Genomic DNA, 24,000 nt, shown 5'->3' with positions numbered 1-24,000 from the left:
TCGGCCACATTCAGAGCAATGATCTGAGACCAAACATGTACTTTATAAACGGTTACTCTTTTCAGTGCACCAACAATTTCATGAATTTCATTGAATCTTATCTGATAAATGCCAGTATATGCAAAACCAGGAGCAAGATGATGACTTGGGTGATAGAAATGTAATTATATGTATAAAAAAAGCTACAATCTTTGTTACTGTATAATAATAATAATGGTTATAATAAGACATTACTGTAAATAATGTAAAAACAAAAATAAGCTTAACTAAATAAATGCAGAAATAAATGCAAAAGTAAATAAATACATTTGTGGATAGATAGATACACTGTAAAAAATATTTTAGCAATTTAGTTATTTCAACTTATTTTTTTATGTAGAGATAACTAGATTGTCCAGACAACAAGAAATTTTAAGTTTTCTTGTCCTCAACTTAACGAAATAAGTTAGTTACTGTAAACTAAAAAAAAAACATGCAAAAAGATAACACAAAATAATGAGTTAAGTTTTTTTACAGTGAGATAGATAGATAGATAGATAGATAGATAGATAGATAGATAGATAGATAGATAGATAGATAGATAGATAGATAGATAGATAGATAGATAGATAGATAGATAGATAGATAGAAAAGATAGATAGATAGATAGACAGACAGACAGACAGACAGACAGACAGACAGACAGACAGACAGATAGATAGATAGATAGATAGATAGATAGATAGATAGATAGATAGACAGACAGACAGACAGACAGACAGACAGACAGACAGACAGACAGACAGACAGATAGACAGACAGACAGACAGACAGACAGACAGACAGACAGACAGACAGACAGACAGACAGATAGATAGATAGATAGATAGATAGATAGATAGATAGATAGATAGATAGATAGATAGATAGATAGATAGATAGATAGATAGACAGACAGACAGACAGACAGACAGACAGACAGACAGACAGACAGACAGACAGACAGATAAATACATATACATACATAGGACATATCTAGGAGCAAGAATTATTTCTATCAGCCTGACATTTTATAGGAAAGATTTCTTAAAATCAAGGTCAACTTACAGCAGAGTGGCTGTCATTCAGCCATGACTAAGTAGACAGTGTAGAGTTCGAATTGCTGTGCTTGATCAAAAAATTAAGCCAGCTCAGCATGGAGCATTGGATACAACAAAAAGAGGTTGCCAGGCAGCAAGAGTTTCAAGTTCTCATTCAGAGACTGCATGTGGACAGAGCACAGAGGGGACATTGTTGAGGAAACAAAGAGACGCCTTAGCAACCATCAAACTATTAATTAAAGCCACTTTGAGTATGAAAGACTTTGTGAAACATATTTTTGCAAGGAATACCTATGAGTTATATCTTCAGTTATGAATTAATTAATAAATAAATAAATAAATAATCCTAACAATAATAATGTGTATATGGTTTATATTTATTCTTTTTCAAGTTTTTAGCAATTGCAATAAATAGCTAATGTTCATATTTTATCTCTTTCATTTTCATTTGGGCTTTTTGACCTAAATTAAATTACGTAATAGACCTTTAAATTACTATTGCGATTTCATTGGTGTTAAATGTTTTGGACGTTGCTTTTGTGTTTTGCAGTAAATTGTACTTTCAAATCAAAACCAGCAGAGGGTAGCAATCGACCCATTTAAAGATAGAGGTCGGGATGGGGAATAGATGAAGAAAACAGAGGACGCTAAGATATTGTAAATACAATAAGAGCATATAAAATTTTATTAACAGACAAACCACAACAAAAAGGATTCTAAAAGATTAAGTGCTTACAAGCCTTCAGTAAAGCGTGCCATTAGAGTGGAAGGGTATTGACTTGACCTTGACTATAATTTCTACTCCATGAACTTTACACGTTTCAGGCCAGAACAAAAAAGGTAACAGAGCCAAACTCAAGAGTTGAATCAGTGGGTCAAAGGGCACAGCTGGGTTTTACAGGGGTTATGTTTTTTTTAAGAGCAGAAGCTCCTAACACAAACTGTCTATTGCACATAGAACAAGTCAGATGTCCAGCTGGTAGGACAGCTAGGTTGGTCAACCCTTTATAAACAGCTGCCTCGTCTTGAGATGTAGCAAGAACCTGTTGAACAATGGAAATGAGCATCTTAAGAGCATGTGGGGCATGACCTCAGAACGTTTGTAAAAGTTCAGACAAATCTATCATTCACACTCCTTTTAGTTCTGTCACATACAAAGAAGTACAAATCATCATTTGACAGGTGATCAGATGGACTATTCATTTTTTTCTTCAAGGAATAGTTCACTCAAAAAGGAAAACTTACAAAAGAATCTTTACATTTTACAATTTTGGAGTATGATCATTACATTTAAAGGATTGTGTAAAGGTTCTTCAAAGATTCTCCTTTTATTTTCCAGAATAAAAAATAGCAGCATGGTTCAGAATAACTTGAAAGTGAGTAAAATAATGTCATAATTCTAATTTTTGGTGTGAACTATCCCTTTAAAGCATCTACTTTCATGTTACCAACACTTTAGTTCAGTTTGATACATTTGCAGCTTTTAGACTTTGTGTTATTTTGATTGCTAATCACACCTTTGGGTCATGGAAAAGTCTTTTGATTGTTTAACAATCTGCTTTTCTCATTAGGTGTGACAGCTGTTACGCTGCATTAACCCCTTTTATCTGAATCAAAGTAAAAACACTGGGAATATGTTGTGGTTTTGTTCTGCCTAATGAGTATCATCATTCATTAAAAATATACAGTGTGGAGGAAGAATTTTATTATTTCATACAGAGTGTCAACACCCCTGGTAGAGAAACAGATGGTGTTATACCAGTGCTCAATCTTCATCCCGCGAATGTTATTCACATCCTCTTTGAGGAGGAGTGGCACGCCCTTGATAAAAACAGTTTACCAGATGGCCTCTGGTTATGCGATCCCTTCACACAGTCTCGCAGGCATCCCACAACAGACTGTGTTTAACTTTCTCAGAGCAGAACTTTGGCTGATTATCGTCATGTTGATACAGGACAGTCAGAGAAGAATAATTTTTGTTAATGCTCAGTAAGGTCAGTGTTAAATTAGAAAGATGTTGCTCATTAGCAAAGCCATTTATTGTGGAGTCTAATTAATCCAACAACAGATATTTCATGACTTAAATTTTGAGGGCAAACATTACTTAATATCGCTACTGTAGGTGCATGATGGACATTCTCGTTTACACCACATGTTGATAAGAGATGAATTGCACAAAGAAGAGCAAAAACAACCATATTTCTTGAAAAGATGTTGGCTACAGATTATTATACTGCATATCACGGGACAATAAAATGAATTAGCCTATTATTGGATTCTTCATCTGTGGGCACTTCTGAACCTGTGGACATTTTGAAAACACAATTTTCACACTAACTAGTTTTCTAACAACAAACAAACGTCACAGACATTTGCACTATGTCTAGCATTATGTTTAGCATTTTGTGGTGAGAATGATCCCAGATAGCACATGTACGTCTGTAAGATGTCTGCTAAAGATGTTAATCTGGAAAGCATGCTGTGTAAAAACATCTGATAAACGTCTTAGAAAAAGCAGTTTTACATACATTCTAAATCTTAAACTAATGTCTATATGACATCTAACAGGAAACGTCCTGGAGACGTATTGCAGATGACGAGCAAACACTCCAAAAAAAGACATCTTGCAGATGTAAATGCATAGACGTCTCCGAGATGTACTGCTAGACTATTTGAAACATTTTTATAAACGGCTCAAACTCATTTGTCATGCTACTCATGAGTCTACTTTTAATTTATATGTTCCGATTTTTATAAAATGACTGCTTGATTGAAAATGAAGAAAGTATGTGAATAAATATCAAGTAGGCTAGTAATACTTTCATTGATTTTTCTTTATTTTCCTCACATATCTAATTTCATTTCAAGCATACTCCTCTACTGACAAGTACACTTCCTTGGTAAAAGAACACTAACTTTTGACCGGGAAAAAAATCGTCGTTGGTGGAAATGACGCCACCACTGTTACGTTGTTACAAATGTGAATAAAGACATTCATCATGGTAATTTCAATGCACAATCGTTAACATGTCCTTTGTATTAGTAGATTTAACTGAAAAGATGGGGTTAAAATATGTAGAGGATGTGTGTAAACGAGCTGCACTGGAGAATGGGACAGTCAGCTCGAGATGCTCCAGCGGCAGGAGGTGTGTGTGGTCTGGACAGCAGCCCATGAAACACTCGCTGTTCTCCTCAAAGACACAACAGATATTTCTTTGCCAGCTTTCATTTCGGGACTTATCGGTCGGGATATTATCCTGGATTGTGTTATTGGTTTGGAGACGCTCTTAAATGTAATGCTAAAGAGCATTAGAGACTGAAATGCATTTAAACGTCTGTGTGGAGTATTGCCTTGCTATTCTATTTATTATTTTAAACAACACTGTCAGTTGTCAAAAAGGTAAGTAAATCGATAAACATTCTTGGACTAAATGCTATATTTAATTCTTACGTAAGAGCACGTTTGGGCAACAGTTTTGGTTGCTTTATTTATTTATTTATTTATTTATTTTCGCAGTTATTAAATTCATTATTAATAGTTGTATAAAATTAATATCAATTTATGAATTACCTCGTATTATGTATGATCATCACACTTAAAGGATGCCCTCGGCCTTTTTTTCTTGCTAATTAAAGTTTTACTCTTAATGAAGTTAACAGCAATTTTGAGAAACAGCGATAAAAAGATGTAAATTCCCACTAGATGAAGACAATAGAAAAAGCTGTTAGCTGATATGAAGCAGGTCGCATTGACATGTTGACATGACCTGACGTGACTTGCACTGCAGTTTCTACCACTACTATCAACGAAATAGTCATTTAATTTCAAACTTGTGTATACTGTATGTTTTTGAGTAAAACTAAGTGTGTGTTTGTGTGTATTATTACAGTGGAGCCCCCTGAATGCAGTCGTGGGGGTTACACGGTTCTTCAGAGCCCGTACCGAAGCACCAGGTTCAGCTCACAGCAGCTGCTCCAGTCTGCCCTGCAGGAGCTCGTTTGTGATCATTCACTCTCTCCCGGATGGTATCAGTTCCAGATCTTCGATAAGCCGGCCCGTATGCCCACCAAATGTGTGGAGGTACAGTACAGTGCATCTCTGTAATCAGTCCAGCCTACTGAACAATGGCTCCTTTATGTTATGTTTCTATATGACGGTAACCCCTACAGGTGAATCAGTGTGGAACACAAGCCCCAGTGTGGCTCTCCCTGGCAGATGGAGAGACTCTCCCATGGCCTCTAGAGGTGAAGCAGATGACGGCCTGCGCTACCTGGCAGTTCCTCGGAAGCGACAGTAAAGACTGCTGTCTTTTTCGCCTGCCTGTCACCGTACGCAATTGTGGGGACTTTTATGTTTACTTGCTCCAACCAACGCAAGGATGCATGGGATATTGCGCTGAAGGCAAGTCAATGAACCTCACAGACTAGTAGGCCTATTTGAAATTTTAGTATGATTATCCATCATGCATCCCAAAGGCTGTGAAAAATAAGAGACATATTGTCAAATAAGAATAAGACTGTCCTTTTCAGTCCTCATCACTACATTTTAAATTCGCAGAGATGTCAGAATCCAATCAAACCAGCTGTGACGGGACACAAAGGAATAGTGATGGAACCTGCAGTGGTGAGTAGTCCATACATAGTCCACCAATATTATAAAACTGCATCTTCAAAACGAAATTATCTAAACAAAATAAATTAAACCCATTCATTTTTTAAGTACTCTTTTTTTTTCACCAAATGTTTTTCCAGAGCTTGTGTAATACAGTAAAATGAACTGCTGCAAATTATCTGAAAGGTTCCCCAGATGAATGCAGCAGAAGTTCATGTATTTGTGTTGTTTTTGTGTTTCGACTGTGGCATGGAGCGTTGCCTTGGCAGCTGATCAGAAGTGATCCTTCTCTTGGTCTTAAACATCCCAACAGAGGATCTTACTTACTTTTATTTCTAGTGGAATCCTTCAACACACTTACTTTAGAAGTGTCCGTCATCTGTGTCAGAGATATTACAAATTATCTGTTACCCTCTAGCTTTAATGACTTTAATGTTCTTCAAATATTTATGAAAAACAAATATATATTTAAATATTCTAAGTATATGGTTTGAAGCATATATTATTTGTATATGTATAAATGCAGTATTTGTCATTTATCCCTCAGAACTCCAGCCTCCCTCTTCTGCAGTACCACTGATAGTAGCTGAGCTCTCCGACAGCAGCGTGTACCTAAAGTGTACGTTTGATGACAGTAGTGGGAACAGCTCTCTGGGATATGTAGTGACATGGTGGCGACTATTGCCCGAGGGCAACAGAGAAGAGCTCAGGAAAGACACTACAATAGAGACTTTTGCTCTCATCGAGCTGGATGGGATCAACCTGCGACTGGGAGACAGGGTAGCCACTTTATATTCAGTATTCACATGAATTCAAATTCATATCAATCTTAACCTATATATCTATGTTTCAGATCCATTGCAGTTGCACTCGTTTTTTTCTGGAGTCTCCCAATATACAAAGCCTTCCTGTGGAGAGTGAAGAGTTTTATGCAGGGATCCAAGTATGTCTCAATTCTCGTCCAGTGACATACAGTTTGTTGGGCAGGTATTAGTAAAGTTCTGCGAGACTTATTATATTTTTATGCATATTATTTTCCAGATGAAACCACAAGCTGTGTCTATTTCAGAAGATGGGAGAGAGTATAAACTAACAGTGGAGAGCACTGTACCTTTACCATGTTCCTCAGAGAGATGCACTTTGCCTTTGCATCTTACAACTAGTAGCCAAGATGGAGTCAAAATTTGCAGTCTTAAGTTATAAGTCATATGTTGTATTAAGTATTTTTTGCATTGTGTCACCCAGAATCCTATTCTCATTACTGTATATGCAAATAAATATTATTTATATACTACAATAGTATTTGTTTACTGCTTTAAATATATATTCATTTGAATAAAAAATAATTTCATTATTCTTTTTGTTTGCTTTAATACAATAATGTGAATATACGTTTTTGGGGGAGACATTTTATGTGATTCACCCTTTAACTCAAACCTGTAATATTTTACCCTAAATATTATTGTGTCCGAATTTTCCCTCATGCGTCCTTGAGCTCTGGAAAAGGTGCTATATAAATAAAAGTTATTATTATTATTATGCTCTGAAATTCTTCAAATTATGTTTTTATACCAGAAAATATGTCTCTCTTAACTGTAAGAAACAGCTGCACCATGTCACCTATAACTGAAAATTGTACTTGTCTCCAGTGGCAGGTGAGAAGGACCTGGGTGTTGATTTAGTCCTGTCCTCCTGTGAGGTCGAGCTGATTCAAACCCCTTGTCATAATGGATACTGTAGCCAAGCATCTGTGCACTACAGCGCAGTGACTGATATATGGAAGGATGGAGACAGAAGCACAGAAATACACATCAAACCCATAATCAGCACCAACTTCCTGTGGAATGGGTATGCTCCCCAAAGTGTGCAGGTGGGCCTTATTTGATTATATATGCAGTATATTATATATTATAAATAGTTTAGGAATATATATACATGTAATTGTCCTGACACTATGTAAGCATATCCATATTTAGTATGCATATAATCAAATGCCTTGTTGTTTATGCCAAAAACCATCTGCCAAGAAAATGTGTAAATGCATCTTTAGAAAACTAAACATATTTATGAATAAATAATACTATGTAATATTATATATAGATATATATATATATATATATGTATGAATACAATTTGTGTATGTATTTATATGTATACATGTATATGTATGTTCCTCTCAGATTCTTGTGAAGGACATTCCATCTGCTCACTGTTACACTTTTACGGACCCTCATATCATCACATTTGATGGCAGGTAAAAAAAACTCTACACTGAAACTATAGTCCAATAATAAAAGTTGATGTAATCTAGAGGATCTATTATATGTTTGTACATTTTTAACTTTCTGTAGTGCAAAGGTACAAAGCACAAAGTCCACTACAAAGGGAGTTGTTCTCTATATATCAGTGCGCAGTCTGCCTGAAATGCCTCGATTGTAATCTTGAGTATTCTTCCGGAAACGTTTGTCACAAAACATTTAAATAACCTCAAAACAACCTCATTTAAATAATTCCCGCCCAAGGCATACACAACATAAAAGGGGCGAAGCCTGGTTGAATTGTGTTCGTAGTGTGTTGAAACTCGAAGTTATGGTAAGGGATGTGACATTTACAAAACACGCTCGAAGCGGTTGACCAATCACAACACACTGGTCCAGTCAGAGCGGCCAATCAGAGCACATTGAGCATTTCAGATGGAGGGGCTTTTATAAACAGTGTTACTGACAGACTGTGAAGAGAGGTGCTGCAACCCTGTAAAATATGTGAAAAATAATATTTTTTTAAACTTTCAAGCATGAAAGTAAAAAACAAAATCAAGACTTTGTAAAAGGGCACAATAGATCCTCTTTTAAAAACACTTTTTGATGTGGAATCACCGAATGAATTTATAAATGCAAATTTAATTTAACATTGCTTGTTTGTTTACAGGAGGTATGATAACTACCAGATAGGCACCTTTGTACTGTACAGAAGCACTGCTCGGCTGTTTGAGGTACATGTGCGACAGTGGGAATGTCCCGGCACGACCGCCCATCCCACCTCGTGTGTCTGTGGCTTTGCAGCCAGGGATGGTAGTAACGTGGTCACTTATGACATGTGTAACGGGCTGGCGGGAGAGACAAAGCCACGTCTCTCTGTGAAGAACGGAGATCTGGTAAAGAGTGGCATTCGTGTTACTGAGTCCTACCAGGGCCGTAAAGTCACTGTGAGTGATATTGGGTGTATATTAGTATGCATCTTTGTTTATTTCTTTTAAATGATTATACCTACAGTTTAGTCCATATAAAGTGATAAATAAGCTTTTTTTTTATCCAGATGATGTTCTTGTCTGGGGCATTTGTGCGTGCGGATGTGGCTGACTGGGGAATGAGTCTGACTGTAAGGGCCCCGGGCTCTGATCAAGGCCACACTGAAGGCCTGTGTGGGACCTTTGATGGACAGCCAATGAATGACTACCACAGAGAGGGTGGAGAGACTGTGGAGGACAGCAGCTCTTTTATCAATGCGTGGAGGTGAGACTCGCCCTGTTGAATTAGATCAATATTCAAAGTGTAATACTTAGGGTTTGGGGTTTATTCAAATACATAACTGTAAGCATGAGCAGTAGTTTTATTGATGCTTGCCTTAGGTTTTTTTTATGGATGCACCAATATGAAAATTATGGGCGATAACAGTAAATGTGATGTTATGGCTGACATTCAATAAATAGCTGATAAGCTGAAAAGTCTGTTATTTTGTGCAGTTAAAAATAAAATCAATAGTTTTAAATGCTACAAGTGAATTTAGGCCTCACAATATTATTTCTTTATTAAATTGTAAGTAAAAAAAAAAGATGACCACTAAGAGAGTTGAATATCAGAAAAGATCATGTAAATGTAAAAATTTAGGAAATTTGGGTAGACAATTAAATATACAATATCTATCAAAATAATGATAGATATGATACAAATGATACAAATATTTTTGAATGTTTTGGAAAGAAGGCTTTCATGCTCACCCAGGCTGCATTTATTTGGAAATATTATTACAATTCCAAATAACTGTTTTCTTTGTTAATATATTGTAAAATGTAATGTATTCCTGTGATGGTGAAGCTGAATTTTTAGAGGCCATTTCTTCAGTCTTTAGTGTCACATTTCCTTTAAAAATGACATTTATTTAAAATCGAAATCTTTTGAGTCTTCGCTCACTTTTGATCAATTTAATGCGTCCTTGCTAAATAAAAGTTTATGGTGACTGACCCCATACCTTTGAACAGTAGTGTATATCCAGTATCTATCGATAAATAAAAAAATAACTGATATGGTGCTGATTTGTTGTGCATCCCTCCTTAATAGGGATTATTATGCTCCCTTAAAACCAGGTTGGCACCCAGAAACAGCTTTTTTGACAAGATCCCCATCTATGACAGCAACTCCAGTCTCCATGAGTACTGCCATTGTCAACAAGAGAAACACCAGTCAACCAGCGGAGCATCGCCCCAGTCTACCATTTCCTCCAGGTGCTCTTCCTCTACCCGCGTCCAATCTCCCTCCATCATCCCTACTTTGGATGTAACAGTTGAGTACATCAGGTCTTTCCCACTTCATAGAGAGACGTCCACCCCTCCCGGCAGGCCCACACAACACCGTCCAGCTCAGGGGAGCAGAACAAATGCTCAGAGATCCCAAATTCAGAGACGCGTTATGAATCCCCAAAGATCCCAGAGTCAAAGACGTGTCCTAAACCCACAGAGATCCCAAACTCAGAGACGTGTCACAAGCCGAAGCAGACGTCAAGGTGGATATTACAACTCCAGATCGTCTCCACACCAGTCAGACCTGGAGGAGTCAGCGTATAATTTCCCAGAGGACCATTCTTCATCGAACTCCCCTGAACCGCTGGTACCGTCCTGGCCTACTGAGTCAGGCCTGACGGAATCCGAGGTCCGGCGGCTCTGCGAGGGAACCCTGAGGAACTCCACGGTGGGGTTGGGTTGTGGGCGTCTCCTGGGCGAGATGCTGGAGCATGCATTGGAAATGTGTGTGATAGACCAACTACTAAAGGACGATCAGGCCTGGAAAGGAGCAACCGTGCCCCTTCTAGAGAATGAGTGTGAGAGGATGGTGGTAGAGGACGTTGGCAGGAGGAAGGAGAACCAGGATGTTCTGGCTTCCCTCAGGTGCCCGAGCCTGTGTAGCGGGAATGGACAGTGCACAGAGTGGGGCTGCTCGTGCTTCCCTGGATTTGGCTCTTATGATTGCAGCCAGGTGTCTGGTGGGTGTGTCTGTAGATGGGTACTTTATATAATTGAAATATAAGTTCACATGTTCTGCATTGGGACATGCTATACTCTATCGAAAATTAGTTTACACAGCTTTTTGTTTCAATAAGTATTATGAATGCAGGGTTTATGAACTCATTAATTAAGAGGCTGCATGAAACATTTGTACTTTTTGTTTTAGTATTATTTATAGACTGTTGTTCTTGTTATGCATCAATTACTCATTCTAAAGAGTAAAAGTGGTCTCAAGTGGAGATAATAAACAAAAGCATTCTAAATTATTATCTCTACGTGGCCTAGAATGGGATTTTACAAATAGTTCTTTTATAAAATCATTGCTAAGTATTTGTATATGAGTAAATGAAAATGTAGGTTGATCTAGAAGACTTTGATGCGCATTTAATTTGTTTTTAGCCAGTTAATCTGTTTTCCTGATGCAGATGAGGCTCCAGAGATCACAGAACTGGAGAACGGAGGACTGTGTGATGTCCATTATGGCGTCTGTTCCTCTGTTAGGGTTCTTGGTCAAGGCTTTAAAAAGTCCTACAAGCTCAAGTGTGAAGTTGTGAAGGAAAAGGTGACAGCACATTTGCCAGTCAAGCATTCAATTGGGCATGAAGGTAAATGAATATTAACCTGAATACATATTGTTCTGTGACTGTCTACATAGATAGTAAATGGTGACTGGTCTTTGGATGATGCTCAATTGGTGCCCGCCTCCTTCCAGAGTTCATCCTCATTAGAGTGCCAGCTCCCGTTGGACGACCCACAATCCTCCACCACTGCACACCAGCCAGTCTTGCGCTGGCAAATCAAAGTCAGTTTGTCACTCATTGCTGTGTATTGAGCTATAAACTATTATGTAAAGTGTATTTAAACGTATTGAAAATTAAATGTATGTATTTGTTTGTCTGTCTTCTAGGTGTCTAATGATGGACATAGCTTCAGCAATGCAAAGATACTGACTCTTTTTGACGGCACATGTCAGATTTGTACAGTCAGCACCTCGGTTATCTGCGTCCTAAAGGTCTGTGCTATCCATTCTCATACCAAATTCTCAAATAAAGCTGCAGTTGAAATTATGAAAGTTCAGCTTTGCCATCACAGGAATATATTACATTTTAACGTATATTAAAACTGAAAACAGTTATTTTAAACTTCAATAATATTTCATAATATTACAGGTTTTTTTTATTTACTTTTCTTAATCAAATAAATGTACCCTGGGTGAGCATGAGACTTCTTTCAAAAACATTAAAATATCTTTCCAACCTCAAATATTTAATGGCACTGTACATCACTGTAAACCATTTCACAAGAGGAAGAAAAACATGCTCCATGATCTGTTTGTAATTTGTTTAAATGGTGTTTCTTTAAACGTTTTTCTGATCAGTTGACCCAGATTCAGTGGACGTTTTATCTTGAAATGTTTACATACACTGTTCATCATTTATCATTACGTGTACTTAGACTTTTTAAATACAGGAAACAATTTCGCATTCAGCCTTGTAATTATGTACAGCAAATAATTTCAGGTCAAAATCAGTCGAAACAAAGCTAGCACTGTTCAGCTCTGTAAAACTGGGTCTCTCTCACCAGGGCTCCAGACTAACTTTTCCACTGGTTGCACTGGTGCTACCAACTTTCTCAGTTGGTCGCACCAGCATATGATTTGGTCGCACCTTTTTTTTTCTTTTTTTTTTGCTACATGCCATGGGATTAATCAATGCATGCTGATGAATAGTGGTTTTAATGGACCAAGGCTAGCAAAGGCTTTCTGGGTTGCAGCAGAAATACCTGTAATATATTAATTATCATTGCCAAATTTCAGGATTTTCATGGATTTTGGACAGTAATTTTAATCTGTAATTTTAAGCATTTTACATTTGAATTAAATACAATCTATCTATTTACATTTGAATCATATTCTATCTATCTATCTGTCTATTATCATCTTTCTATCTTTTAAAAATCATTAAACATTCAAATGTATGCATTACATTTTAAAAGATTAGAGTATTATAATAAACTGATACAGATTTTTCGTTATCAAAGTTTATAGTTGTAACAAAAAGCAGAAATCTCACACTCCTTACCTTCTGCATTTTATAATAATTTCCTCTTCCTCTGTCGAGCGATCATGAGAGTAATCGCTCGACAGAGGAAAATATAACCGCTGAAAAGACGTAGGAAGGGGCTCGGTGTTTCGTGAGACCATTTTTATCATTTTTATATGCCCTAATTCGTGAATTCGTAATTGGCGCGTTTCACCATCAGTGTGCAATGCGCGTGACGTCTACGTTCGTCAATAAATAAACTGCACGTGTCTTGCGGAAGAACATTGTAGACGGAACTTCTCTCCGTTAATGTCTATGGCGAGTCACGCAGGCACTGGCCTACTCCGCAGCCGAGACGACTATGGAAGTAAAATAATCCCAAATGTTTTTGAAACAAAAAGCCTGTTGAATTGTACTACTTGAAAAAAATATGCATTGCATTAACCCTGCTTGTATTTTAATGCATTGTATTTTTAGGGCTTGTATTTTTATAGGCTGAAATTTAGCATGGTTGAATATTTAAGCTGTGAATATTTCAAATCAAAACATTTCAAACACATTTTCATTAGTAAAATTTCAATAATCCATATTCACCTTTCATATTTCATTTCCCAAATATTCAAACTGATTAAAAATACAACCTATAATATTCAACAGGCGGTTTTCGGTCCATTTTATTTCGCTTTGCAAATTCGCTTCCACAAATTCAGTGGTTCAAATTCGACAGTAAATTCAACGTTGACATCCAGGAGCTGCAGGAAAAGCAGTAGATTACCGAGCATAATCTCCATCTGCTGTTAGTCGACCTCACCAGCAGGGGGTGCAAGCGCGTGTTGTTGACGAAGACCAGAGCAACAGTTAGTGCAAGCCATTCATTCATAAAAACTCAGCATGCATTATGTTTTTTGTGACGATTATCTGGGTCAGTATATATGCGGAAAAGATGATAAAGGCACAAAAGCTGTTTTTATGTTTCATTCATTGTTACTTTCCCTGTGTAGCCTTATGTTATCAGCCTTTTCTACAGTGAACGGGATTATAATCTGTTTCCCTCAATACATCATCATACTCAGGGATTCCCCTTCCGTCAGGACAAAGCGCTTAACGTAGCTTAATGGACTACAGTACAGTGATATAAAAGACCAAACTCGCACCTTATTTGGAAAGTATGTATTGTACATGTACTGCATTAGATTAAACTGGGAAGTAGCACTTTCATATTGTTGTTCTATATTGTTAGTTTAACTAGTCGCTTTGGATAAAAGTGCCAGCTAAAAGACTAAATGTAAAATTGGGTTGACATTCGCACATTTAGGGACCGTCTCTAAAGTAACAAGTCCTATAGGCCTAAACGTTTCTAACTTCAATAGCAAACTTCAATCTATTTGAATAAATTGCGCATTATGCCTGAGCCTGACACCTACACGAACACTTTACAGTTGGTTTTATGACTGTAAGTCGTTCTTTTCAAATGGTATTTAAGTTAGAAACGTGTATACCAATTTCGTATGTAACTTTAGAGACGGTCCCTAAATGTGCGAATGTCCAATGTCAAACCAAATTTATGCCAGTATATCACTGGGAAACGCTCAGCATTAAACTTTGCGCGTTAAATTCATATTCTGAGTCCATCTGCTAGCCTGCGAGTTTGGTCTTTTATGTCCATTAAGCTACGTTAAGCGTTTTATATGTCCAGCAGGGGAATCCTGACATATTGAGGGAAACCAAACCCTAGTACTGCATGCAGCACATCGCTGCAATATAAGGTTAAGGCAACTAAACAACGAAGAGAAATATGTCAAATGTAACACTGGATCTGTACATCCGCATCGGGGGAATAACATTATCGTTCATGGTAGAGAAAGATGCTTGTAGGGTACACAGGAAAAGTAATCGTGAACACACTGAATTTCACATAAAACAGACGTCATAATAATCACAAATACACTTACATTTTTGTAAATAAGTTTTTATGAATGAATGGCTTGCGCTAACTGTTGCTCTGGTCTTCGTCAACAACACGCGCTTGCACCCCCTGCTGGTGTGGTCGACTAACAGCAGATGGAGATTATGCTCGGTAATCTACTACTTTTCCTGCAGCACCTGGATGTCAATGTTGAATTTACTGTCGAATTTGAACCACTGAATTTGTGGAAGCGAATTTGCAAAGCGAAATAAAATGGACCGAAAACCGCCTGTTGAATATTATAGGTTGTATTTTTAATCAGTTTGAATATTTGGGAAATGAAATATGAAAGGTGAATATGGATTATTGAAATTTTACTAATGAAAATGTGTTTGAAATGATTTGATTTGAAATATTCACAGCAAATATATTTAACCATGCTAAATTTCAGCCTATAAAAATGCAAGCCCTAAAAATACAATGCATTAAAATACAAGCAGGGTTAATGCAATGCATATTTTTTTCAAGTAGTACAATTCAACAGGCTTTTTGTTTCAAAAACATTTGGGATTATTTTACTTCCATAGACGACCCCGGGATAAAACAGTCCGAATATAAACACTTATTATAGGCGTACCGTAGTGATTCAGAATAAGTCAAAAACACTGTTTGGAAAATGGATTCATGATGTAGCCTACTCGTTCATTTTGAACATAAGTTACGGACTGCAGCAGCTGATACAACGGCGTTCTGTTGCTCAAGCGTCCACTCGCACAAATGCGACCACATAACATTTTAACTCGCACATTCTCAAAAAATGGTCGCAGTCTGGAACCCTGCTCACAGTCTACGGATAAAAAAAAAATGTTTGTGATAAGCATGTGTAACAATGTTTAAGTCTCAGGGAAGGAGGTGGCGGGAACAGACGAACGTTCAACATAACTTTAATAATAATATAAACATAAACGGAGTAATTCCAATAGGGTCCTCACACCATCGGTGCTCGGGCCCTAATAAACAACAAAAGTAAAGTGGCTGCCCCTCACGGACGACTGTCGCATAAACTAAAGCAAAACAACAAAGTCCAGGCCTGGTCTTCTCTTGTCTTTCACTGTCGTCACTCCTCCTGTTATCCTTCCGGAGCTCCTCCGTGGGACTCGAGACCGGCTCATTAACACTCGCATCACCAGCTTTGCTCTCAGACCCACCCTGCTTGCTACAGCATGCAAGAGGTTTATTTAAACAACCACAAAAACCTAATGATATAATTACAGATTGCGTTGTTTTGTTTGTGTAATGTAAAGTTTTAAAAGTTTTCCCCGAATATCCCCTAGGACAGGACATGTAACATTGATGGACTGTGTTATGAGGAGGGCGATCACAGCCTGAGCAGCCCGTGTCTGACATGCAGACCGGATCTCTCCAAATACGGCTGGTCCATTGCTGAGAGTATGTTCATTTCAGTCTTTATTTCCTATATTTCCTAAAGCTGGAGAACTTACTAGTTCTGCTATTGTAATGACTTCGAGACTTGTTCGGTCATATTTTTCCATAAAGATGCAATGCATGTTTGCTTAGAACTTAGAACCTGTTTTGTTTTATAGTTTAATATGTTATTTTTTCACTCTCCTGCAACAGTTATATATCACAGTATGCATAGAACTTCACAATAAATTATGAAAAACAGTTTTGTCATATGTTATATATTGTTTTATATGTATTTTCCAATGTACATAATGTTGACTGATGTTCTCGTGTCACAGTCCTCGTTCTGAAGTTCTGTGTGTGTTCATAGAAAATGAGCCACCGGTGTTTCACGCGGGTCAGCTCAGTCTGAAGACATTCTACGGAGAGAATTTGGTCTATCAGTTCTCAGCCACTGATCCAGAGGGCTCTGCAGTTCTCCTCACGCTCAGGTCAGGGCCCAGAGACGCTGTTCTCTCTCCAGCTGGCCTGCTCATCTGGAAAGCTCTGTCCACCACACCAGTGACCTTTGAACTGGCTGTAACTGATGACTGTAATGCAGAGACACGTGGCGCAGCGAAGGTGAGCTCTAGAAAGCATCTGGTAAAATGTTGCGTCAACAAAAATGTGGACCTGAAGTCTTACAGATCTTTCTGAATGTTGTAGACTGCTGAAGTACAACCGTGTGTCTCCATTGTTGTCCACAGGGGGGTGCCATATGGCTTCCAAAAACATTTCTGGATCATTAGATCAGTGTAACAGTTTTATAATATATATTGCCATTAAATAATTAAATAATAATTATTATACACATGACAATTTATGAAATTAATACTATTATTCAGCAAGCATACATTAATCAAAACGGACAGTAAAGACATTTATGTCACAAAGGTTTTCTATTTCAAATAAATGCTGTTCTTTTGAACTTTTAAACTTGAAAAATGTATCACAGTTTCCACAAAAATATTAAGCAGCACAACTGCTTTCAACATTGATAATAATAAGAAATGTCTCTTGAGAAGCAAATCATCATATTAGAAGGATTTCTGAAGGATCATGTGACACTGAAGACTGGAGTAATGATGTTGAAAATTTAGATTTGATCACAGGAATAAATTACATTTGGAAAGATATTCCAATCGAAAGCAGTTATTTTAAATTGTAATAATATTTCACAGCATTTCTGTTTTTACTGTATTTTTGATCAAATAAATGCAGCCATAAGGTCCTTGCACAGAGTCAGAAATTTTCGCATGCGTTTTTTCATATTCGTCATTCGGTGGCTCTGAATTGTCAAAACATTTTTATGATGGAACTAAATTTTCGGAGGCAGTGTGTAAGCGTCATGGACATAACGCCAGGTGGTTTTTTTTTATTTTTTAGCGCAAATTTCAGACTCAGTATGCAAGGACCTTTAATGAGTATAAGAGACTTCTTTCAAAAACATTAAAACATTTTGCCGACCCCAAACTTTAGAACGGTAGTGTGTGTGTTACATATACTTAATATATGGTTTCATTTTATATTTCCCAGGTGTCAGTTCACCCATGTGAATGCCAGAATGGAGCTTCCTGTGTGACTAACATTAACTTCCCCCCGGGATCTGGTGAATACCTGTGTGTTTGTCCTGCTGGTCTGGAGGGGGACAGGTGTGAAGTCGATGTCGATGACTGCAGGTCAAACCCATGCCTGTCGGGTACATGTGTGGATGGACTAAACTCCTTTACCTGCCACTGTCCAGTGGGCTTCACAGGTCAGTTCACTTATTGAAGAAACAACCTATCCATGTAGAAGTGGATCTGTTATAATATTGGTGTAGTTGTTATTTGTCGAGCCTTCTGCTGCTGTGTTCTACAGGTGTAATCTGCGATGAGGACATTGATGAATGTTTATCAGCTCCATGTTACCCAGGCGTTTCCTGCAGAAACATGATGGGCTCGTTTGTGTGTGGACCCTGTCCTGAATACCTCACTGGAGATGGGACGACCTGCAACCGTACTCCCATGTCTCATACTTACTTTTAGGTTTATGATCAAATAGTCAGGCAGAGAATTTTTACATTATGAGGAAATATTACAAAAGTAGTTGTTTTTTTTCTTTGGAATAGCATGAATAGTAACGTGAATTCAAACCATGAATGTGTTTAAGTAAATAGGGTCAATATAAGTAAATTGTGTCAATTTTGACTTTACTTGAATTTAACCCTTTCTCAAACACCATCCATTTTGTAACTGCTGAAAGTAATGTTAACCTGATATTGCACCAAGACTAGTTGTTTATGCCTGTTTTAACATTTCTTGTGTACAATAACAGTGTTCACATTGAAATGTTATTCTTTGCATGTTAATCTAGAGGCTGTCTAGTAATTTTAACCATGTAAATTAGATTTTAAACATTACTGTGTGAGTTTAATAATTGAGTTTGATGAGTTTATATCCATGAGGTTTCTGATTTAAAAGGATTGGTACTATGGAAGCCCATTTCTGCCGCATAAGAAAGAAAAGTCGTGGTTTGGTAAATTATGACAGAGAAAGTCATAATTATGAAACAAAACATTATTAGATACTAAGTCATAATTATGAGAGAAGTTGAGATTGACAAAAAAAAACTGTTATGACAAAAAGTAGAAATTGTGAGGTGAAAATATATAATTATGACAAAAGTCGAAATTATGATAAAACAATTCTTACATAAAAAGTCGAAATTTGGATAAAGTCGACAAAGATTTGATATAATGACAATTACAAGTCAATTGACAAAAAGTAGAAATTGAGATGTCATAATTATGACAATTGTGTCGTAATTGACGCAAGTCAGTTGACAAAAAGTAGAAATTATGAGATAGTCATAATCAAAATTATCATTTTTTTTTTACAAAAAGTAAAAATGTATATAAAAAAGCGTAATTATGTCACAAAAGTTGAAATTATATAAAAAAAGGAGAAATTATATGAGTGATATGAGATAGAAAGTGATAATTATGACAAAAAAGTCAAACTTATGATAAAAAATATAATTAAGATATAAGTCAAAATAATGACAAATATAGTCGCAAGTAAGGAAAAAAAAATCAATTTTGACAAAAAACTTTATCTCATAATTTCAATGTTTTTGTTTTGGTGTTTTGTTTTTTAAATTTGTTTATAGAAAAGACAGTGGATAAAACTGATGAAGGCAGTCATAAAATGACCTCAAAAAGTGAGATTAACCTCGGCTCCTTCAAACCCAAGCTTGTTCCAGGTAGGAATAATAAATAACTACACCGTTTTTTTACACTCTAATATGTATCCGTTGACTGTAAATATGTACGTACCCTCTGAAGGGCAGAGCCCGTGTGCCAGTCGGCCCTGTTACCCTGGAGTCCAGTGCTTTGAGAGCACATACACGTCTGCTGGTTACATATGTGGTCCGTGTCCCTCTGGGCTCAACGGCAATGGACAGACATGCACGTCAAGGACAGCAAACAGTCAGTTGCTTTTCTTTATACAAACATTATCATTACAAGAAGCATTATTACAAAGAAGCCAGAATAAATAGCTTTTGTGTTTTTTTAGATTCTTCTTTGGGCTCGACCTTCTAACCCTTACTATTTTGCAGGACAGATACTATTGAGGGAGGGTGAGAAACTCTCTGATGTCACTTCTTCCACTAGGAAGTCAGCTGAACCTTCAATTGGAGCTGAAAGATCCAAGTGGACCTCCTCTGTTGATAGGAAGACCACCACACGCACCCTAGACGGGACCAACACGAAAGCAAAAGGCAGTTCAACCAGAGAGCAGCTGAATGAAGAAGAATTTAACCCTGAACGCGCTGAGGACAACCGAACTTGTGCGGACTCCCCCTGTTTTTCTGGAGTACCGTGTGAAGCCACATCCTCTGGCTCCTTCAGATGTGGAAGCTGTCCACACGGCTATAGAGGAAACGGAATTACCTGCAAACGTGAGCAGTTTATCCTGATAAATGAAGCATAGCAAAATAAAACATTGCTCATTATAGTGCTTGATGCTTGTGAAAAAAGCAAGACATTTCTGGGTCATATTTCACACCAAAATAATAACAATAATAAAGTGTAAAAGAAAAAAAAAGGTAAATTAAATCCAGTACAACAGAGGATGCATGCTTACAAGTCAGTCAGTCAAACAAATCTATCTATCTATCTATCTATCTATCTATCTATCTATCTATCTATCTATCTATCTATCTATCTATCTATCTATCTATCTATCTATCTATCTATCTATCTATCTATCTATCTATCTATCTATCTATCGTCTGTATGTCTGTCTAGCCGAGACATTTATTTGTGAGGTTTACATTCAAATATTTTTAGAATGATTATCGAACTGATTGTTTTAACATGATTTAAGCATTGCCTGTGTGTGTGTGTACAGCTTTGTGTCGTCACCCCTGTGGTCAGAATATGGAGTGCTCACAGCCCAACACTTGTACCTGTAAAGAGGGTTACACTGGATACAACTGCCACATTGGTCAGTCACAGCCTACAATATTCTTTTAGCTTGAAAGACATTTTTTTATTATTAAAATTACTCATTTTAATTCTGATACGTCTATGATTATCACTTGATATATCTTGTCCTGTCAGCTATTTGCCGACCAGACTGCAAGAACAAAGGGAAGTGCGTGAAGCCCAATGTGTGTGAATGTCCTGCAGGGTACAGCGGCCCCACCTGTGGGGAAGGTAAACTCTGTCTTTAGTGTCTTACTCCATTCTTTACAAATTCATTCTAAAAGTCCCTTTTTGCTATATGACTGCAAATAATATGAGGGTTTCATGCATTATGTAATTTTTAAAAATATATTTACATATATTGTGTGCACTTTATGCAAGGTTTTTTCATTTTTATGTAACTTTATGCAAAAATATAATGTACATGTTTTTATCTTGCCTCTCAGCCAGCTGTGATCCGCCTTGTCAACATGGTGGCCGATGTTTGTCCAGAAATTACTGCACTTGTCCATATGGCTACGTGGGACCAAGATGTGAAACTAGTGAGCAGACATTTCCGAATGATTTCTAAATATGAAGAAATTTGTTTATAATGATTGTGAGTCATTGCCTTTTTTTTCAGTGGTGTGTAACAGACATTGTGAAAATGGTGGAGAGTGTGTGTCGCCTGATGTCTGTAAGTGTAAACCTGGCTGGTACGGACCAACGTGTAATTCAGGTGCGCTGTTTCATCCTTAAAGTCAGCATGAAACAGAAGTTGTTATAGTCTTTTCTTCCCTATTGTGACACACATCCAAGTGAATGGCTTCTTGAACAAGAAACAATGTAGGGCGGGACTTGATTGTCCATTGGTTATTAATTGGATTTGTGGTTTGCTATTGGTCGATCTCATGTGAGTGACAGGTTCTCCTACCCTCGCGACAGTAAACATCATCAGAGAAGAGAAGAGTTGTCATTGCAAGAGGGAGGGAAAGTTATTTTGTTTGAAGATTACGAGGACACGTGAATTTAAAATATATATATATAATGATGTCCACAGATAAATAATTTATAATAATATTGCAATACTCCATAAAAAAATAAGAATTGTCCATTTTGATTTCATGGTGACTTTAAATATTGATCATAAATTTATTTAATAAATAATAAAATATAATTATAATAAATTTCCTAACTGTTTTCATTCTCAGCCGACTGTAAACCTGTGTGTTTAAATGGAGGGACTTGTATTAAACCAAACATCTGTGCTTGTCCCAGTGGCTTCTATGGTTCACAGTGCCAGATAGGTACAACCGTTTCATAGCGAATGCTTATTTCATGTAATCAATTCTGCACAATTAATAAATGGCCTGAGTTATTGATAATTAATTAAGCTGTGTGTCGTTCTTTGTAGCTCTGTGCAATCCTCCATGTAAAAACAGAGGCCAGTGCATGAGAAACAACGTGTGCTCCTGTCCTGAAGGATACTCTGGGAAGAGATGCCAGAAAAGTGAGTGTTCGTTGGTGTCATTTTCTCCAGAATCTAGATCGTTTCATTTCTGTTGTTGTGATTTGTTTCTATATCCAGTATGCGTTCTAGCATATTATATGTTTGGACTATATGCTCTGTGTTTAGGTGTGTGTGACCCCATGTGCATGAACAACGGAAAGTGTGTCGGTCCAAACACCTGTTCCTGTCCATCTGGATGGAGAGGAGGGATTTGCAACATCCGTAAGAGATTTGCAACATCCTTGGTCACCAAGGCTGCATTTATTTGATCAAAATACAGTAAAAACAACAGTAATGTTGTGAAATATTTTAATATATTCAAATGAAAAGTATTCATCGATGGCAAAGGTAAATTTTCAGCATTATTACTCCAGTCTTCAGTCACGTGATCCTTCATAAATCATTGTAATATGATGATTTGATGCATTGATTACATTTATTATTATCAGTGTTCAAAACTGCTTAATAGTTTGTGGAACTTTTTCAAGATTATTTGATGGATGAAAGATCAAAAGAACAGCATTTATTTGAAATAGAAATCTTTTGTAACATTATAAATGTCTTTGCTGTCACTTTTAATCAGTTTAATGCATCCTTGCTGAATGAAAGTATCAATTTCTTTTAAAAAAAAATCTTACTGTCCCCAAACTTTTGAACAAACTTTATATATTGTATTGAAATATCAAATACATGCAACATAACATATAGTCTTGTCTGTATGTGTAGCGGCATGTTTACAGAAATGTAAAAATGGTGGTGAGTGTGTGGGGCTGAACACCTGCCACTGTCCAGCTGGATGGGAGGGTCTGCAGTGCCAAACACGTAAGTCCTGATTAATCCTAAATGCTCCTAAAGGGCTCCTATTATGCTTTTTTACATTTTTAGTGTGTAATGTTGCTGTGTGAGCATGAAAATGGTCTGCAAAGTCCAGGCATACGCTAAATAAAAGGGGTGAAGCCTGGTTGAATTGTGTTAATAGTGTGTTGAAACGCGAAGTTATGCGACATTTCCAAAACACGCTTGAAGCGGTTGACCAATCACAACTCACTGGTCCATTCAGAGCAGCCAATCAGAGCACATTGAGCTTTTCAGAAATAGGGGCTTTTCTTAACAGAGCTTTACTGACAGACTGTGAAGAGAGGTGCTGCAACCTAGTAAAATATGTGAAAAATAATGTTCAGGCGTAAACATTCAGGCATGAAAACATGTATATATAGTAATTAAAATATATATATATTTCTTTTTATTTTAATTTTGTTTATTTAATTTCTTCCCTAACAGCGATCTGTAAACAAACGTGCCTCAATGGGGGGAGATGCGTTTTCCCACATTTCTGCCACTGTCGACAAGGTTACATTGGACCTTCCTGTGCTACTAAAGTAAGCATTTCACAAACATATTACCATCATTGATTTCCTCTTTAAAATGATCTTTGTAAAAACATGTTTGACGTCATTTATGGCCAAAAGATTAACTGATTGCAAACTTTGTATTCACAGACTAGGTGATGAAGATGTGACATTGACGACAACTTTCAATCGCTCTGTAAAAAATAATTGGTGTGTGTGAGTGTGTTGGTGTTTGTAAGCATCAGTGCCTTAAAAGTGAGGTAAACTTATATATATATATAAAAAAAAAATTATTAGACTTTTATTGTCT

At 37.0% G+C, this 24,000-nt stretch overlaps 1 protein-coding gene across 1 annotated transcript; it reads left to right on the top strand.

Annotated features, from left to right (window-relative positions):
- The first annotated feature begins 4,193 nt into the window (after positions 1 to 4,193).
- Positions 4,194 to 23,963, top strand: vwde (von Willebrand factor D and EGF domains). The gene is made up of 32 exons (XM_056270770.1): positions 4,194 to 4,479; positions 4,970 to 5,160; positions 5,250 to 5,481; positions 5,638 to 5,703; positions 6,239 to 6,471; positions 6,545 to 6,634; positions 6,733 to 6,867; positions 7,352 to 7,561; positions 7,872 to 7,945; positions 8,620 to 8,896; positions 9,007 to 9,203; positions 10,055 to 10,947; positions 11,395 to 11,531; positions 11,625 to 11,771; positions 11,877 to 11,981; positions 16,252 to 16,366; positions 16,713 to 16,963; positions 17,918 to 18,137; positions 18,242 to 18,379; positions 19,532 to 19,624; positions 19,707 to 19,850; positions 19,982 to 20,323; positions 20,776 to 20,871; positions 20,988 to 21,083; positions 21,299 to 21,394; positions 21,475 to 21,570; positions 22,043 to 22,138; positions 22,246 to 22,341; positions 22,468 to 22,563; positions 23,068 to 23,163; positions 23,623 to 23,720; positions 23,841 to 23,963. Exons 1-32 carry the CDS (start codon positions 4,401 to 4,403, stop codon positions 23,847 to 23,849), a joined length of 5,244 nt encoding a protein of 1,747 aa, XP_056126745.1. The 5' UTR covers positions 4,194 to 4,400; the 3' UTR covers positions 23,850 to 23,963.
- Positions 23,964 to 24,000: the final 37 nt, after the last annotated feature.

Source organism: Rhinichthys klamathensis, unplaced genomic scaffold (genome assembly GCF_029890125.1).
Source record: "Rhinichthys klamathensis goyatoka isolate OS25496 unplaced genomic scaffold, OSU_Roscu_1.1 h1tg000308l_1, whole genome shotgun sequence".
NCBI classification, from domain to species: Eukaryota; Metazoa; Chordata; class Actinopteri; order Cypriniformes; family Leuciscidae; genus Rhinichthys; species Rhinichthys klamathensis.
This window is presented reverse-complemented; position numbering and strand designations above follow the sequence as displayed.

Bases quoted from the DNA above. Each gene is read 5' to 3' on its own strand.
- vwde (XM_056270770.1), top strand. From the start codon at position 4,401: ATGCATTTAAACGTCTGTGTGGAGTATTGCCTTGCTATTCTATTTATT. The intron at 18,138-18,241 runs GTCAGTTCACTT...TGTGTTCTACAG, and splicing joins CTGTCCAGTGGGCTTCACAG to GTGTAATCTGCGATGAGGAC. The intron at 20,324-20,775 runs GTGAGCAGTTTA...GTGTGTGTACAG, and splicing joins AAACGGAATTACCTGCAAAC to CTTTGTGTCGTCACCCCTGT.